This window comes from Oryza sativa, chromosome 8 (assembly GCF_034140825.1).
Source record: "Oryza sativa Japonica Group chromosome 8, ASM3414082v1".
Taxonomy (NCBI): domain Eukaryota; kingdom Viridiplantae; phylum Streptophyta; class Magnoliopsida; order Poales; family Poaceae; genus Oryza; species Oryza sativa.
In genome coordinates, this window is record NC_089042.1 from 22120257 (window position 1) to 22139465 (window position 19209).

The 19209-nt window shown below is 45.0% G+C and overlaps 1 protein-coding gene across 1 annotated transcript; it reads right to left on the reverse strand.

The window, feature by feature from the left end:
- Nucleotide 1: 1 nt before the first annotated feature.
- Nucleotides 2–2432, reverse strand: LOC4345723 (putative pectinesterase/pectinesterase inhibitor 45). Its single transcript, XM_015793350.3, has 3 exons — nt 1148–2432; nt 892–1052; nt 2–809 (listed from the first exon to the last, which is right to left on the reverse strand). The coding sequence occupies exons 1-3, from the start codon at nt 2278–2280 to the stop codon at nt 109–111; spliced, it is 1995 nt and encodes a 664-aa protein (XP_015648836.1). The 5' UTR covers nt 2281–2432; the 3' UTR covers nt 2–108.
- Nucleotides 2433–19209: the final 16777 nt, after the last annotated feature.

Consider the following 19209-nt stretch of genomic DNA (forward strand, 5'->3'; position numbering starts at 1 on the left):
GTACATGAAACAGGCAGGTATCAGATATTCACATTGGACCGTCTCCTCTCGAAAGCATATGTACATGGCGCACGCATGCAGGTGCCCGGGTGTCTGCACAAATATTTTTCACGCCCACATGCCGTACTTCACCGGCGTGCCGGTCGGCTTGATCCATGGCTCGGCGTGCAAGAAGTTCTGCACGGTGAACTTGGTGGCCTCCTTCTTGCTGATCACCTTCTTGTACCCCGGCCAGCTGACGCGGCCGGCGGTGGCGGCGCCGGCGCCCTTGTTCCCGTACTCCGCGTACCAGAGCGTCTTGAGCCCGAAGTCGCCGCTCCACGGGAGGTAGCCGGCCTTGTCTACGAAGGCGGGGATGTCGGAGTTCATGATGAGCGTGCGCGAGTACTCGCGCCACGGGCGTGCGAGGTAGCTGCGGACGGCGGGGCGGGAGGCGTCGCCGAGCGCCGACTCGGCGGCGAAGCGGTAGTGCTGGAGCACGAAGCCGGTGGCCTCGCGGCGGTCGGCGCGGCCCTGCGCCGTGGCGATGTTCTGCTGGTTGTCGAGCGGGCGGCGGAGCACGATGACGCAGTTCTGGAACACCGCCGCGGCGTCGCCGAAGATGAAGTCGACGGTGCCGGAGATGACGCAGTTGCGGTAGAACTGCGCCTTGGAGTGCGCGTAGAGCGTGTCCTGGTGCCCCTCCATGCGGCAGTTGAGGAAGATGGACTTGTCCGACTGCACCAGCAGCGCCACCGCCTGGTGCTTCGCCGCGCGGGCCGTGTTCCGGAAACCCAGCGCGACGCCCATGAACCCGTCGCCCTGCGCGTCTACGTACATGCACGCGTCAGCCTGTGCAGGCCATGTAAATCGATGGAGAAGCTAGCGTGCAATGCGTGTTCTGGCTCTTACTGAAGGTCGCCGTCTTGTAGGTGGTGAGGCCGTCGACGAAGTTCCGGTTGCCGGTGATGATGGTCTTCTTGGCGCCGTCGCCGTACATGGTCACGTTCGCCATCTTCTTGGTGATCGTCACGTACTCCTCGTACACCCCTTCCTTCACGTAGATCACGTACCTGAAGAACACGATTCATGCCCAAAGCTTTGGTTAGTAGTACTAGAATTGATGAGAGATGTTGAACATTCAGGTCGATCGTGCAGGCGCATTCACCTTCCGGTGTACTTCTTGGGCATGGCGGCGAGCGCGTCGTTGATGGTCTTGAACTTGCCGCTGCCGTCCTTGGCCACGACGACGTTGGGCTTGAGCTTGTTCTGGAACTTGGCCTTGAGCAGCCTCCTCTCCTGCCGGTTCACCCAGACCAGGACGTCGTCGTCGTTCCCTTTGGGCTGCTTTGGGGCGTTCTCGTCGAAGGCGAAGCTGAGAAGTCGCCGGAGGCTGTTCCCGGACGAACGGTTCACTTCGGGCTGCTTCGTGGCGTCCTCATCGAAGGCGAAGCTGAGAAGCCGCCGGAGGCTGTTCCCGGACGAACGGTTCACTTCGGGCTGCTTTGTGACGTCCTCATCGAAGGCGAAGCTGAGAAGCCGCCGGTGGCTGGCCGCCGAAGACGCTGGGAGGTGGAGCGCGGCGAGGAACGAGGACGCCTTCCCGATGAGGGCCAGCGCGTTGCTCGTCAGCTCCTTGCCGGACTCCATGGCGTCCCTCATCTTGTCCTTGAGGTCGCCGTCGGGGAAGCCGTCGATGCACGTCTCCTGGTGCGCGATCACCGCGCTCAGCCACACGCGGAGCTGGTACCCGCCCTTGGTGAGCCCGTCCACGCCGCCGGCGTCGATGCCTGCGAGAGTGCGGTCGAGGTCGTCCTTCGCGTTCTCGTAGATCTCCTTGCAATCCGCGACGGCGGCCTTGACCCGCGGGTCGTCGCTGACGATCACGCTCGACTTGTCGAACGCCTTCTCGATGGCGTCGCCGATCACGGCCACGGAGGCGCGCACGACGTCCTTGGGCGACGACGACGACGACGACGCGCTGGCGTTCGCGGCGGCCTTGGCGAGGCTCTTCTCGCAGGTGTCCTTGTAGTCCGTCTGCGCGCACATCGCCTTGATGATCTTGGACACGCCGTGCAGGCTGGGCTGCGCGCCGCCACCTGACGCTGAACCGGAGGAGGAAGAGGAGCCACCATCACCGAAGCTCGCGTTGTAGGCGACGGCCGCGCCGCCCATGACGATGATGATAAGAATGACCGACGCGGCGCCGGCTGCAACCATGACGCGCCTGCGCTCTTGCCTCTGCCTCTCGACATGGCGGCGCTCAGTGATCGGATCGAAGTCCGAGAAGGTCGTTGACATGGCCGACGACCTTCTCGCCCTGCCTGAAGAATGTTTTCGGCGTCGCCGCCGCCGCTCTCTCCCTCCCTCTGCCCTTACCACGATCGGCAAAGGCAGAGAGAGAGGATCGAGCGAGAGCGAGAGAGTGAGGGGGGAGAAGAGCTTGTTTATTCAGAGGATTCAAGGGTGGAGAGAGATTTTAGGGAGTCAGGTTAAATTTGGGAGCTGGTTCGTTCTCGTTTCCTTGTCATGCAAAGGCAGCAACGCCCGCGCGGGAGCTCCTGACGCGGCTGCCGATTTCTCGCTTCATTCCCAGCAAAAACAACGTGACTACACGGGTGTGTTTGCAAGAGCAAGTTCCCAACACTCCCCACGCGTACGTTTTTCAAACTGCTAAATGGTACGTTTTTTACAAAAAGTTTCTATATAAAAGTTGTTTTAAAAAAAATCATATTGATCCATTTTTAAATAAAAACTAACACTTAATTAATCATACGCTAATGGATTGCTCCGTTTTCCGTGCATAGGAGATGGGTTCCCAGCACCCACCTCCGAACACAGCCGTACGTGAGCACTGAGCAGTTTGATTCCGGCGAAGTAGACCGTTTCAAGTTGTAATGGGCCGTTGAGCCCGTGGTGTGTGTCAACTTTGTTTCCTCGTTGGGCCTGGTGGTTCGTTTACGGCTTATCTGTTGTTGCCTTGTTGGAGACGAGATGTGTTGGCGTGTGCGCTTTCTCTCCCACCTTTCGGCTTTTCACGGATTCCAGGCCTTTCGTTGAGGAGGACATTGTAGATTTGTAGACTGTAGTCTTCCTTTTTTTTGTTCAACCACGTTGAACAAGCATGGTTTGTATCGGTATAAAGTGGCAAACACGCGTACTTGAGCCAAGAAAAACATGCAATTAGACCTTTTCCGGTGGCACAAGCACAGTGACAAAAACCCAAGTGGCAACCAAGATTTACAATTCCGAGATGGCCTTCCGTTTTAGGTTCTGACAGAATGATGGTTTTCGTGAAATCCGGTGAAAAGCCGATAGATTCCGAACAAATTTCATAAACAAAAATTTGAATACAAATTCCCTGAGTTTACCGATAAGCTTGCGAAAACATGTCGGCTTTGGCAAAATTCCGAGCGAAATCATCGAAATTTCAATCCGTAACTAGAAAAAGAGGTAAACTAAGGGTGTGTTTGAGGAGAAGGGGATTGAGGAGATTGAGAAGATACGCAAAACGAGGGGAGCCATTAGCTCATGATTAATTGAGTATTAACTATTTTAAATTTCAAAAATGGACTAATATGATTTTTTAAAACAACTTTCCTATATAAATCTTTTACAAAAAATGCATCGTTTAGTAGTTTGGGAAGCGTGCGCGCGGATAACGAAACAAACTCACTCACTATCTCACCCTCTCAAACGCAGCCTAAAATTGTTTTCCTTTTTTTAATTCGCTATTCTTTTCTTTCTTACTGTAAATTTTAGTAAATACATGGAATACATCGTTTTTTTGAAAATTTATATCCCAATAGGTTCTATGAATATCATAATATTTATAAGATTTTATTTGATTTTTTGCTTTTTTCTTAATTCAAATTTAAATTTGGATGAAACTCATCGAAATCTCATACGGTTTCTACTTTCGAGCCTCATCAAAACCTCGAAATTTCGTGGAATTTGACCGGTTTTTGTCGGAATTTTGTATACCCTGGTGGCAACAGTGCCATTGACAGAGAATTATACTCCTCTCTGTGTTGATTTACGTAATTTTAAGGAGTCAGGTTGATTAAAGTTAGTCAAACTATGGTTATATACTAAAGACTACTTTATACAGCTATAAATATTGGATTTTAAGATTTAATTAAACTTTTAATACTTTAAATATTAATTTAATATTAAAACAAATTTATAATCTAACAAGTTTTTATATCACGATGGTCCTTGAATTAAGTATAAACATGTATTTCAGCACATACACATAGACTCCTTTCAGTAGAGTATATCTCTATTAATTGCTCTAATGTAATCCAACATAGTCGTTATCGGCACATCGAGTATTAATTTCTCGAGTTAAAATTCCACATCCATAATTTCCCGTCACGCTACAACACAAATACTTTCCACGCTGAGTCAAATAAATACCATATTATATAAATGTTACAAGTCATATAAAAAAAGAAAATTGATATGCATACGATCTAACTGTCCGACTCACATACGATTGAATTTAATCAACACATATAAAAGGATGTAGTCCATGTAAACATGCTCTCATTGGATTGATTTATGGTTGGATGTTTCTTGTACATGAGCGTATAGCAGTACTTATAAAAAAAAACCAGCACGTATAACTATAAGCTGTAGCCTTGGACGTACTCTCTCTACATGGTACGCGCATATCTTTGGACATTTCCTGTCAAGTTCCTATCGTCCAGATGATCGATGTTCCAATGATATATGCAGTAGCAATCAGCCAAAATATAAGTGTAGTACTGTAGTGTACCAAACTAATTTCTTCCGTTCCTTTTTAGGGATAATGCAGAGGAATCATTTCATTTTCGTGTAGCGACCAACTGACGACCGTCGACATGATTCCTGATTTCTGCCTATCATACTTCAATCAGAATGATTTGGTTTTACTCCACCGATTCGATGTGACATATTTTTATGTTTTCTAGTATTTCCTCCATTTCAAAATAAATTATTTTTGAAGTTAAAATTTTGTTCTATAAATATAATAAGTTAATTTACATCATTTTACCTACTTAGGATCTATAAATCAAGAAGTATATCATTCAAAACTCTTTACGTACCTACCCAACAATACTATTTTTTTAATAAGCGACACTTTGGTTATTTTCTCTCCCTACTAAAATTGCCTTAGAATACAACATATGCTTTTATTTTTGGATAGCAGGAGTAGTGCAACGTACAAGAGGATTTTTCCTACAATAGAAGTAGAGGATTTTTATTGTAAATCTAAAAATTTACAATAGAGCAAACTCGGTCTCGGTCCTTGGTCTTTCAGTAAATTCTAATAATCTAAAACTGGAATTGCAATATCCGAATAATTTGAGTCTCGGTCATGACCAAAATTTCATAAAGATCCCAAAATTAACATACAAATCACCAAGAAACTTTAGCGGATCTAAAAAAAATCATATCCACTATTTGATCGTTCGCTGCCATCGGCCACCGCCAGCGTGGAGGCGGCATCGCAAATTCATCGTCGCTACCACCGTTGGAGTGGAGGATGCACCATGACGACGGTGCAGCAGGACGGTGGAGCGGGCTCAACGGCCAGGACCTCTAGCGGTGCGGCTATCAGCGTAAACGGTCAGCATGATGCGATATTTGTGGTGATTGCGAGAATCGCATGGGTATGGGTATGTGTGTGGTGATTGGGTGCACGGGGTCTGACTGGGAGTAGTAGTAGGATTTGTTGCCCTATTGGGTTATTTTCGGTATATTCAATCAGTTCAGTTAACCGATAATGATTATCGGCACGGCACTCACCTCATCTGCATGAGCAGAGGGTAAGATGCAGGAAGGAGAAAGAAAATGATTGAAAAAACGGTCTCAGTCTCCTGACCTTTAGTTTTGGTCTTTCGGATTCGGTCAATTTTACCTGGCAAAAGAAGCGAGAGAGTTATAAGAGTTTGTCCTATGATGAGTAAGCCAGTAGGTGAATGATCTACAAGACTCGGGGCTTGTTCACTTTGCTACTATTTTCAACCTTACCAAGTTTTGGTGTTGTTAAATTTTAGAAGAGTTACCAAAATTTTAGCAAAATTGCCAAATTTTGGCAAGATTTCGTATGTACTTAATAAAATTTAACAACAAACTAACATAGCCAAAATTTTAGCAACTTTACCAAAAATAATAGTATGGTTAAAAATTACATCAAAGTGAACAGGCCCTAGTCGGTCTTAAAAAAACAACACAGCCAGATGGCTCCATGCAAACCAGTGATTACAAAATACTACTACTCCTAAACACTGTTTAGATCTGTCACTTGGGCACTTGGCACACATGTGCAGACAGCAGACTTGCAAAGCTTGACCTGATCAACCTATTTTAACTTTTCCTTGTGGAAAAACTAGCTCCATTAATTAACCTATTCATTTTTCCCTCTCGTTTCGTGTCGAGTCGCCGTCTTGTTCCCATCACGCTATACGCGCCCAAACCGTCCGTTCTCCCGGCCATCTCGACAGCGACCCCGCGAGTCCGCGACACCCTCGCGGCCTCGCCTCGTCGGACCCCTGGGCGTACGAATCGCGCGCGTGATCTCACCCCGAATCCACCGGTCCAAGGCTCCCCGTCCAATCTCCGGCCTCCGGGTCACCGGGTGGCGGCCGGCGGGTGGTAGCTGCGGGTCGGCTCAGCTCGCTGCTCGCCTCAAGGCCCTCGCCTACAGCACGGGCCACGGCACGACACGACAGGACGGCTACTCGTACTTGCTTCAGCCCGGGTGGACCACATGTCGCGCCCGGCGCCCGCGCCGTCCGTCGCTCTCCGCCCGTTCGCGTCTCTGTCTGTCCCTGGCCTCCCACACGCTTCGTCGACGCTTCGTCTCGGCGATTCGCGGCTTCGTGCGCTACGGGAGAAAACGGCAAAGCCGTTGCCGCCGAAACAGGACACATGCAGCTACAGAGCTACTGTTGCTGCTGCTGCTGTGCTGGTGGTGGCACAGCGCGGCGTATCGTGCTGGTGTATTCTATTGCTATCATCACAACGGCTGTGAGTACAAATTTCGCGGCGATCGAGAAGGTTCCACGGTTGATGGTGTGACATGTGCGCGTATGCATGTGTGGGTTAGTGCCACATGGGGAGGGAGGGTGACGAGAGCGAGACAGGAATACTCTTGTGGTGTTTTTTTTTTCTCTGTTCTTTTCTCAAAAGAAGAGTTTGGATGAAGATTAAGATTTTTATGCCATGCTTTTTAAACTGCTAAACGGTACGTTTCGTGTGAAAAATTTCTATATAAAAGTTGCTCTAAAATATCATATTAATCTATTTTTTAAGTTTATATCAATCATACGTTAACACCACCTCGTTTTGCGTAAAAAAACTTAATCTTCATTTTTATCCCCATCCCAAAGATAAAGATGAAGATTAAATTTTTCACAGAAAATAAGATGGTATTAACGTATGATTGATTGAGTTTTAATTATTACAAACTTGAAAAATAGATTAATATGATATTTTAGAGCAACTTTCATATAAAAAGTTTTAACACGAAACGCACCGTTTAGCAGTTTAAAAAATGTGCCATAAAAATTTTAATCTTCATCAAACAAACTCTTGTTGGAGAAAAGAACGGGCCCTCTATATAGCGAAATTGTTGCTGTTTTCCTGGAGTGTGGTTTGGTTTGGTGAAGTATGCATTTGCTTCGCTGCATGATTCGATCGATCGTCCATCTGCACAGCGAGATCATCGTGGTCGGTCTTGGTGGCCCACCTGAAAGCGGCACTCACGGTCACGGAGAGGTAACACCAAACAAGCTATATAACAGAATCCCGTTTTAAAACGGGATGATTCTGAATAGGTATCAGGTGTGATACCTATCAGGTATCAGACGATTCGACACAACAGGATGATTCCGAGTAGGTATCAGGTATCAAATGATTCTACACACGTTTCAAGTGATACTTACAAGTATCATGCTATTTCTACCACGTATTGCGTGATACTCGCGAGGTATCATGTGAAACCTGTCAGGTATCAGACGATTTCAATCACGTATCGCGTGATACTCACGAGGTATCATGCGATATCTGTCATGTATCAGACGATTTCTACCACGTATCGCGTGATACTCGCGAGGTATCATGTGATACTTGTCAAGTATCAGACGATTTCTACCATGTATCGCGCGATACTTGCGAGGTATCGGATGATACCTACCAAGTATCAGGTGATTCCTACTAGATATAGCTGGGCATCCCGTTGGGGGAGGAGCACCTCGACCCGCGCGGTCGGCCCCCTGCAGCCGTCCCTTGTAGATGAGGACGGCGACGGCGGCGGCAGGGGACGGGCACGACAACGGCGGTGGTAGCGGGGGACGGGCGCGGCGGCGAAGGCGGGGGACGGGCGCGACGATGGCGGGGGATAGCAATGACGGCAGTGGGGGATGGGCGTGGCGGCGGCGGCGGTGTCGATGGGGGACGAGCGCGGTGGCGGCGGGGGACAGCGACGGCGGCGGTGGGGGATGGGTGCGGCGGCGGTGGCGGCGGCGTACGGAGGCGACGGGGGACGGGCGCGGCAGTGATGGGGGACGGCGACGGCAGCGAGTGAGCAGAAATCGCGTTGTGGAAGAGGAGCTATTCCGTTGGGGGACGGTATCCCGTCCCCTAGCATTCCAAAAAAAAAAGTCACTGGGAGAAACGATCGAAATAGGTTGGATGTATCTTTAGGCCTTATTTTTTTTTCTCTAATAAAAATTAGATAAACTTTTAGATTCTCGTGGCATGCTTTTCAAACCGCTAAACAATGTGTTTCGTGTGAAAACTTTTTATATGAAAGTTGTTCTAAAATATCAGATTAATCCATTTTTTAAATTTATAATAATTAAAACTCAATTAATCACACATTATTACTATCTCGTTTTACGTGAAACACTTAATTTTTATTTTCATCTTTATCTTTAGAAGATTCAAACACCACCTTAGTACGTTTAAGAGAAATGGATGGGTGAAGAAGAGAGGAGAGAAATTTAATGTTTACTTATTGCTTATTGCTTATTGCCCGGCAGCAGAGCTACTATCCAGATGATACCACTACATGATGAATCATGTAATAGAGCTCCTTTACTAGTTAATTTTTAAGCACATTGTGAATGGCATAATGAGCGATCGATGATTTTTTTATTAATTCTTTTTAATAAGAAATCCTTTCAAAACTTGTTTTTTAAGATATGAACCTTTTGGCCATACCAGCCCATGCTGATCCGACTGGCATGGCAACGTTATATGGCCACGCCGCTCTGACTAGCGTGACAACATTATTTTACCATGCCACAGTGACAGGGTAAAACTATCACGCTCGCTACATGTGGTATGTTAGTATTGTTTTGCCACGCTAGACTGGGCTAAAAGGTTCGGATTTTAGAAATAGGTTTTGGAAATATTTATTTTAAAATTTAAAAAAATAAAAAGGTTCAAAAATAAAAAATCTCGGTAGGTCCCAACAGCAATCGTTTTTATTTTCTTTTTCAGAGTACATTATTATATGCCTCAACTTTATATACCGGAAGTTTACATACTCGATCAAATTCGAATTCAGATTCAAATATTTCATACATAATATTTTTATACATAAAGAAGCTTATAGGTACAAAGTTTATAATGTATGTATTTCTATATATAAAGCATACACACACGATTTTTCAATTTTATAAGTACAGTATTTTTTTCTATTTTCTCTCTTGTTCTTGAAACTATCTTTTAATGGAAAAAGTATAAAATACCCCCTGAACTATTATTGTCGACCGAATTACCCTCTAAATTTGAAAACTAGATATTTTTACACTCTCAACTATTAAAATCTAACAAATAATTAACCCCCTAACTCAATTCGGAGTAATTTTGGTCCTATGTGGTATATGCATAACAGTCCAGTCAACAATTATTTTTTAAAAATTAGTGGTATATGCGTGGCAGTCCGGTGAGATCTCTCCCCTCTCCCCTCTACCTCTCTCTTCTCCCGGATTCCTCCCGGGTTCCCCTTGCTAAATCACGAGGCGGGGGCCGACCGTCGAACTCACTGGCTAGGCTTCCTCCTCTTCCTCAGCACAACAAGCATGCCGCTCTCCCTCCGCTTGTGCTTACCTGTCGCATCCTTGCGTTGGAGACCAAGGAGGAGGCGTGTTGGCGGTTGCCTCCTTGAGCTCGAGCTCAAACGCTCCAACATCCTTGTGCCGGAGGATGAGGAGGAGATGCACATCGACAGCCGCCTCCTCGAGCGCGAGCTTTGCAGCTTCCCTGCATTGGAGGCTGCCGAGGTCAGGGAGGATGGGGAGAAACGGCGGAGTTCGGCAACGAAGCACGACAATGGCGGTGAAGGAGGGCGAGGTCGAGATGCTACCAGATCTATTCGCGTGGCCATCCTGTTTTCCCTCCTCCCTTTTTCTAACACCCCCTTTCCTCCAGGCCAATGGTTGTAGTCCTGGTAGAGAAAGTGGTGACGGCGTGGAGAAGGCGGCGGTCGTCTGTGTAGCGTGAAGGGAGAAAATGTCATTGAGGGAGCTCGAGACGACGTCGGGTTCATCGCCACCTTCGCTACTTCACTGCTACCGCAGCTGCCTCTGTGCAAGCTTCGGCTCTGCCACCCTCTCCAAGTGACGGGGGTGACGGACTGGTAGTTGGGGAGGCAATGCTGCTGGCCTCCGGTGGTTGTCGTCAAGCATCTCGAGGCGCTCGATGCTGGTGGACGTCGGAGGCCTGACACGACGGTGACCTCATGGATCCTGTCTACTCCCTCCGTCCCATAATATAAGAGATTTTGAGTTTTTGCTTACACTGTTTGACCACTCGTCTTATCCAAAAAATATTAGAATTATTATTTATTTTATTTGACTTACTTTATTATCCAAAGTACTTTAAGCACAACTTTTCATTTTTATATTTGTATAAAATTTTTTTTGAATAAAACGAGTGATCAGACAATAAAAAAAAAACTCAAAATCCATAATAGGGACGGAGGGCGTACGTTGGCGCTGCAGCTCTTTTGAATTTGATTTGAATTTTTGTAAGTGCACGTGGAAAGGGGAGTCGGGGGCAGAGGGAGGCACATGCACGCTGATTAGACTGACTGAAATGAAATGACCCTCTCGATATATCGTAGATACGGAATCTACAGTTAAACAAAAAAGATACTCCCTCCGTCCCATATAAAATCCAACCCTAACATCTCAGTACAAAATTAGTGAAGAGTGAAAATAATTAAAATATCTCTTATTATTTTAAAAAATAGTAATAGTGATAGATACGTAAAAGTTATTGAAAAAATAAAACTTATCATTTTACATGTTGAGAGTACGTAGAATGGTAGAAGTTGATTTTTTATACGTAAAATTTAAACTCCAGATATTGACTTTTTTTTGAACGGAGGGAGTAACTAAAAAAAGCAAAACAAAAGAATACGCTTTTGTCCATTGTGCATATCATACTGCTCGGTGAAATTTTTATTTGGAAAAGAGTGAAAAAGGGGTGCATCGTCATCATATTCACCACCACGTTTAAGGCATCTTGTTCAATTGGATTCTTAACGAGTAACTAAAAAATGTAAAAAAAAAAAACTAGAAATCTTATGATGTGAGAATTGAGTTTATGCCCTTATCGGTTGGCAATACATTATTATAAGCAGTAACGGCTTATTAGCTACTTAAAAACAATTTTAAAGTAAAATTTTTATATATTTATTGTTAACTACTTAAAAATAATGCTAAAAAAATAGTGTTGAAAAATACTCTGAAATAAACTTCAAAATTAATTCATAAATTTAAATTTTGACAATGACTCATGGGAAACGAGAAGCCCTTAAAGAGAGTCGAAGTGCTTGCTTGCATGTCCCACCATATGCAATCCCTGGTGAATATAACATCGTCCATGTAAAGCCATACAAAACCATATTACAGTTTTTAGTGGTAGTTTTCTTCATGCCAGAAAATTCTTAAATGGACATTTTTTGAGTTTATTTACCTAAAAGAAATGATTTTGTGGTCCATGAGAAGCTACCATATATAGCTTTTAATATGTTAATTTGCGGTAGCTCTTGATACCTTAAGGTGCTAATATCTATGCTAAACTTGTGGTGCCTCCTTATTTAAGGACATCAAATCCTTTTTTTATTATCAGTTTATATCCTATCTATATCTATACATTGTATATAATAATAGTTACACTTCACTAAGCATTTAAAACTCAACTACGTGCAACCCTAGTAATCACATCTACAATTATATTACATTCTAAAATACAAGCATTCTAAACCATAATTGTTCTTCACATTAATTTAACCTAAAACTATTTACCATTTCTATAACATTTAAACATATATTCATCCGTATATTTCGCAGTAAAACACATGACGTCATCATCTAATTGCCTTAGTACACAATCCTATTTAATGGGATCATCCGATGGAGAAAATAATCACCATATGATCTCATGTTGTCTCGGTAAATATCTTAGAGAAAAGCAATCGTGTCAAGAGCTACAATCGGAATGTCGCAAACGAGAAAATGACCTATAATAATTACGGACGTGCATATATGTGAGGGCAACAAACAATTGGTCAAACATTGCACAAAATAATTGAAGATGGCGCTACAACGTACCATGTGTCCATTATATAGTCATGCTTATGATCGATTTTCAAAACGGAATTGCTATATGTCATTCGAATGAAATGTTATAGATTTTGGATCATTGGATCCATGCCAAGATTCGTGCATCTGCTTCTCTCCTCCAACTCTGGCGGGCTCCCCTTCTTCTCCGGTGCCGGCGACACCCCTAACTCCGGCAGGGAGCATACGGGTTAGGGTTTGGAGTTGGGGTGAGGGTAGGAGAGGGGTTGGGCGAGGGGGAAGAGGGGGGGTTAATTTCCTCGGGGCTTCGAGGGATGGCCGTGGGCAGCGGAGGACCAGCGGTGGGCGGTGGACTTTGGCGGGCGGCGAGGCGGCGGCGGCACCGCCGAAGCCACGGGGATGGAGGAGGGCAGTGGGCCGGCGTCGGCGGCGGGGCCAAAGCAAGCGTGCGGTTAGGAGGCAGCGGGCAGTGGTTGCGGATCCGACGGCAGGGAGCCGTCGGAGACAGGGAAGATGGCGGGGTAGGGGCACCTCGCCGTCGCCGCCTTGAGGAGAAAGAGAGGGGGGGAAGGGGGAGAGGGGAGGGGGAGGGGGCTCGCCGGGGGGCCTCGCTGACGCCGTTAACTCTTTCCGATTAGCCGGCGAGGCGGGCAGCGGCGCGGTGGGGTGGTGGCGGCGGTGGATCACGCGTGGGACGGGAGGAGGAGGGTGGCGACGTGATCTGGAATGGGGGGAGGAGGAGAGGAGTTAGGTTAAGTGGTCTGCATGAATCTTGAAGCATATCCAATGGTCTAAAATTCGAATGATAGGAGGTGGGATTTTCTGTCACAAGATGTATAGACAACCCCTTTTCAAAATGTAGAATTTCAGCATGCACCATGATTGTTCATTTTGCATTTGGATGCTTCACAAGGGGAAAATACAGGATCTGAAGAGAGTTAAATACAACAATTTTTTTATAAGTTCCAATACGATGTCAGAATTCTTAATATATATATTAACATATTGGATTTGATGAAGAATAGGAATTTAATGGTTAGTCATAAACTTTATAGTGCTATGAGAGAGTGTGCAAAAGGTATTATAGAAGAAATTACAACATAAAAAATAAACTAGGGAACTGAAGTCCAACTCATCTCATCTATACTTTCTATATAGTTGGTACCCACTAACAATTATTAGAAGCTAAAGCTCAACATACATGCATGCTACATCATCACCCACTAGCAATTATATTATTCTAGCCCATTTAAAATCCCATGCAAGTATGCCACATCTTCTCTCACTAGCAATTACTATTCTATCATATTTTAAATCCTATGTAAGCATTGACACATCATCTATAATACTCCCTCCGTTTCTAAATATTTGACACCGTTGACTTTTTAGCATATGTTTGACCGTTCGTCTTATTCAAAAACTTTTGTGAAATATGTAAAACTATATATATACATATAAGTATGTTTAACAATGAATCAAATGATAGAAAAAGAATTAATAATTACTTAAATTTTTTGAATAAGACGAACGGTCAAACATATTTAAAAAAGTCAACGGCGTCAAATATTTAGAAACGGAGTATTATATTATAGAGATCAACAAGTATGTGTCAAATCATCTTCCTCACATTATTTTCTCAACATTTTAACTTTCATCATTTCGATAATATTTATCATATTCATGAATCCCGCAGCAAAGCGTGGGGCATCACCTAGTTTAGAGAATGCATGTCCGCCGAAAAAAGATTTAAAAGCATACTGCTTGTTATAAATATAAAATGCCTACGAAATCATGTGCACAACCCATTATTTCACATTTTTTTTACTAAATATATTCATATTTTATGACAAAATAGAGAATATTATCTTTACCATATACGCAGGTGACCAAATTGCCATACGAGGTAAAAAAGAATATACCATATGGAATAATATGATTTGGTCTTTAATCTGCCAGAAACCTTATAGGGTTTCAATTTAAATAGATCAAAGGCTATTACCCACAAGTCAAGGATAAGTTAACCCATAAAAATGGTCGATACATCATCCCGTACTTGTTGTACTGCCAACTTAATTAACCCCTTAATATGGTCAAACACTAATGCAAGGTCTGTTAAATAGGTTACTTGTTTGTCACGCCCAGAAATTCACGAACCAGAATTTCTAAGCTGAATATGTATTAAACCCCTGTCCAGGACCAGCCAGGGTACACAAACGACAATTGTTGACATACAGATCCACGTCTTACAAAAATATAAAGGATTACAAATGCAGCGGAAAAGGTAAAAGCGAGCTAAGCCTGAAGACTTGACTCCTGCAGCGGGCGATTCCATTCCTCAGGCAACCCTTGACGGCAGCGACGAAACCAATCTCTTCAAGACATCTCCAACTGAGAAGAACTTCAACTCTGGTGTGTGGGAAAAGAGCAAGACTGAGTACTACCCACTGTAATCAGCAAGTCATACCGGAGGAGGAGGTATGATGCAGGATATAACCAACGGAGGCTACGGGGTTCATTTGCATAAAGCAGGCATTTAAAACCAGTAGTTGAAAACAGAAAAAAACAGTTGTAGTAATTAAGCAATATTAACCAGTCACTGTCCAACGCTACGCCACGTTGCAACAGGCCCAACCAACCACCTGAACTACACCAGTTCATTAAGCTAAACTAGGGGTGAGACTAATCACGGTGAATCTGGTCGACCGCCCATAACCGCGGGCACGGCTATTCGAATAGTTTTACTCTGATCAGAGGTGTACAACTGTACCCACAAGACATAGCCCCACGACACGTTCCCGTGCGCCGACATGCCACCACGACATACCGGAAAGAGGCCGTGACAGGACCCTTCGCATAACCCTCTCTAACGATCGCACCACACCTTAGGGTCCGCCCCCGTCCCCAGCAGGCAACGGGCAGCCCCCCTTTCATGCCGCGGTGAATCCGGAAGCCGATCAACCGGACACCCCGGCCGACCCAACTCCATCACGCCCACCCTCGCCTGGGTACGTCGGTTAGAGAAAAGCTACACTACAAGCCCAGCTGTTGCCCACGCTGGCTTGTGGTAAGTACAATAAGTTCTTCCAGGGCATCCCGCGAACCGGTCCTTAATCGCCATGGGCACGACTAGCAAAACCATGCACCCACAGCCCACCATGTAGTGTATTTTAATTAACCAACCCTATTGCGGTGGCACTATTCCAAAACTATTGCTAATAATCAAAGCCTATGCTTTAGTGTGATCCCCTTTTGTGCACTAGTTGAACTAAGCATGGCTAAGCATCTCCTAAACCAACATCTAGTCATTTTAATACCCAAGTTATCAATGGCGTAAGGGAAACAACATATAGCTGAGTAATAGGACCAATCCCACATGATATTGTAAAACAGTGCAATATTTAATAGAAATGCGGGACATTTGTAAATTGGGTACAATATGATCAATTGCAATGTATGACTTGCCTTGCTCTCGCACTGATGGAACCACAGCAACGTCTTCGAGAAACCACGAATCGACGAAACGGGCGAAATCTACGCGACAAACAAAGCACACAAGCAAAACATGCTATAAGACTACTGAAACAGGAAACAAAACCATTTTTTATGGATTCTATACATTTTTATGAATTTACTGAGACTTGAATGGACTTAATCGGAGCTCGGATGAATTAGTTATGATTTTTAGAAGATTATCTGTGTTTTTACTAATAAAGAAAAAGCCTTAATGCATTTATTGCGCAATATTGCCCCAGGGCTGACGTCAGCACAAGGAGGGGTGGCGCTGACACGCGGGACCCGCGGGTCAGTGACTCAAGGAGAGAGAGGGGCGGCTGGCAAGCGGGCCCCACCGAGCGGCGGCTCAAGGGGAGGAGGAGACGCCCGGTCGGCTCGGCTCGGCCTCAAACCGGCCGACCGGTTATGGCGAGGGCGGTGGCGCGCACGCACGGTCGCCGGCGACGGCAACCGGAGGCGCGGGAAGCGGCGGCGGATGACGGCGGCGCGAAGGCGGCGACACACAGCCGAAGCGGCGGCTCGGCCCGGCACGGCGCTAGGAGGGAGAGAAAGGGGAAAAGAGGGGGAGGGGCGCCTCACCGCGAGTTGGCCGGCGTGGGGGAAAGACGACGGCGAACGGCGACGGCGAGCGACCGGGGAACGGCGACGATAGGCGGACGAGCTCCGAGACCTCATAGGGAACAAGATGGGAGGGATTAGAGGGAGAGGGGTGGTTAACGGCGAGCGGATTCGCCGGTCGAAGGCGGCGTCCATGGGGGTACTCACCGGCACGCGAGGAGAAGCAAGCTCCGGCGGCGAGATTGACCGGGGAAACGGCGGACGGGGTGGCGCACAAGCTTGCGAACCCGGCGGCGTCGACGGCGCGGTGCGGCGACGGCTCTAGCGGTGGCGGAGTGCGGCCGGAGCTTGGCGGCGAGCGGCGGATGGCGGGATGAGAGGCGCGGGAGCGATGGAGAGCTCGGGAGGGCTCGGCCGAGAAAGGAAAAAGAGAGAGGAAGGTGCGGGCGTGCTTAAATAGGAGGGGGGCGGCGAGTTGTGGCCGGGAACGGCGCAATTTTGCCGGAGTAGTGGAGGAGGTGGAGGAGGAGAGAGAGAGAGAGGCGGGATTCAAATTTGAATCCCGGCCATCTCGCGGGCGCGGGGTGATTGGAGTGGGGCGTGGGCGCGGGGAGGGCGGGGCGCGCGGGGGAGTGGGCGACGTGGCCCGGGGCGCGGAGTGGGGCGCGGAAGGCGGGCGGCGATGGGTGGTGGTTTCGGCGGCGGTTGGCGCGGGCGTGGGCGGCCGGAGGTTAGGGAAAGGGCTGACAGGTGGGCCCCACCTGTCAGTGCCCGAGAGGGAGAAAGAGGCCAGGTGAACTTCGGGAGTAGGAGGGAGGAGCGGGCCGGCGCGGGAGGAAATGGGCCGGCGGCCCAAGAAAAGGAAAAAGGAGGGAAAAGAAAAGATAAAAAGGAAAAAGGATTTTCCCAGGGATTTAATATTGCACTTTGCTTATTTTAATTGATTAAAATTATTTCCAAGGCTCTGAAAATTCCACTAAAAATCCTGTTAGTGAATTTTGACATGTAGAACTCAAGAAAAATTCCACATGCCAATTCCGATTATTATTTGCATTTATTAATTAGGGATTCATCTCTAGGTTAAATTAAACAATTTCTTCGGATGATTTATTTTATGAATTTAGAGCAAGGGAGGGGAACTTCAGGGCGTGACATTGTTGAACACAAAATCTGAGTTAATTTATCATATTTGGTTTAAGCTGGTTATTCTAACCCCAAACTGAACTCATCTTAGATCTTTGGTACAAAGTGGAGGCAAATAGTATAACGACAAATCTACAATCATCACAACTGATAAAGGTAGTTTGAGAAATAAATAAAATGTTACAGTTCTTTCTTTTGCTTCTAAAGGTAATACTCTATCCATTTCTTTATATTTATCACAGTTGACTGGTACTGTTACAACTTTAACCACTAAAAAAATTTAAATGAAATCTTAATATTTATGTTTATTATGCTATACATTTTGACAATATGACATCTATTTAAGTATGTAGAATTTCTTTTTGCAAAAAGAAAGATGGTCAAAGTTTAAATGTGAATATTGCTTGGTGATAAATATAAGGGAACGGAGGAAGTAGTATCAAGAGTTAGTATTTGATGAGGACTTAATTGGGTTTAGATGATATTTTTATGAGAGAATCTACTCAAAGACATTGAGTTTGTTCTAATTTAATAATTTTTCATTGACATTATCTTTTCCTATAATTACCATTATTTTAAAATGTACCACTGGGGTCGGTCTTTTTTTTTTCTAACAGACCTATTACCCGTAAGATGCAAGGCTAATATTTATCTCATTAGAAGTTTCAAAATAATATATGAATTTTTTATGTAGCCTCCTTATACAATATAGAAATTTGCATATAAGTTCCATTTTTCATTTTTATTTTTTAAAAGTTATTTTTGTGCGGTATATGAAATTGTTTACGCAAAAGATAATGTCACACAAATATTTTGTGTACAATATAAAAGATGATTTACATTAAAAACAACAACTGGAAAATTCTATTTATATATATATATATATATAGCATCTAACAAATAAATTACATTTTAAAAAAGAAATGCAAAAATCTTTTATACATATCACCCTATGCTAATGTTTAGCCTACCAATTCATGACTAAACATTAGCTCTCAAAATTAGCCATGGGCTAATCTTTTAAACATGGCCTTATTCATGTATGAAAGATACACAAAACAATTATTTGTTCATGAAAGGAAATGAAAGGAAACCATGATCATTCTAGAATGATTGAAAGAAATCCAGAAGGCATCAAATATGCTCATACGCTTTAAAAAGTTGTAACAACATCAATAAAAAGAATGTAGAATAAATATGTTTTGACAAAATTAATCGATTGGAGCTCATGTCCTCGAGCTACATCACCTGGTGAGTGGCGACTGCAACACAAAATTATAGTCTGCTTACGACAATGAAGCATACGCAAAGATATCCTATCTAAACCAACGTACTGAAATTTGTCTCCTTTTTATAAAAAGGATTATCAAAATTTACTTCTTTAAAGGGAAAACATCAATAAATCGTGACAACGAAGTCGATGAAAGAA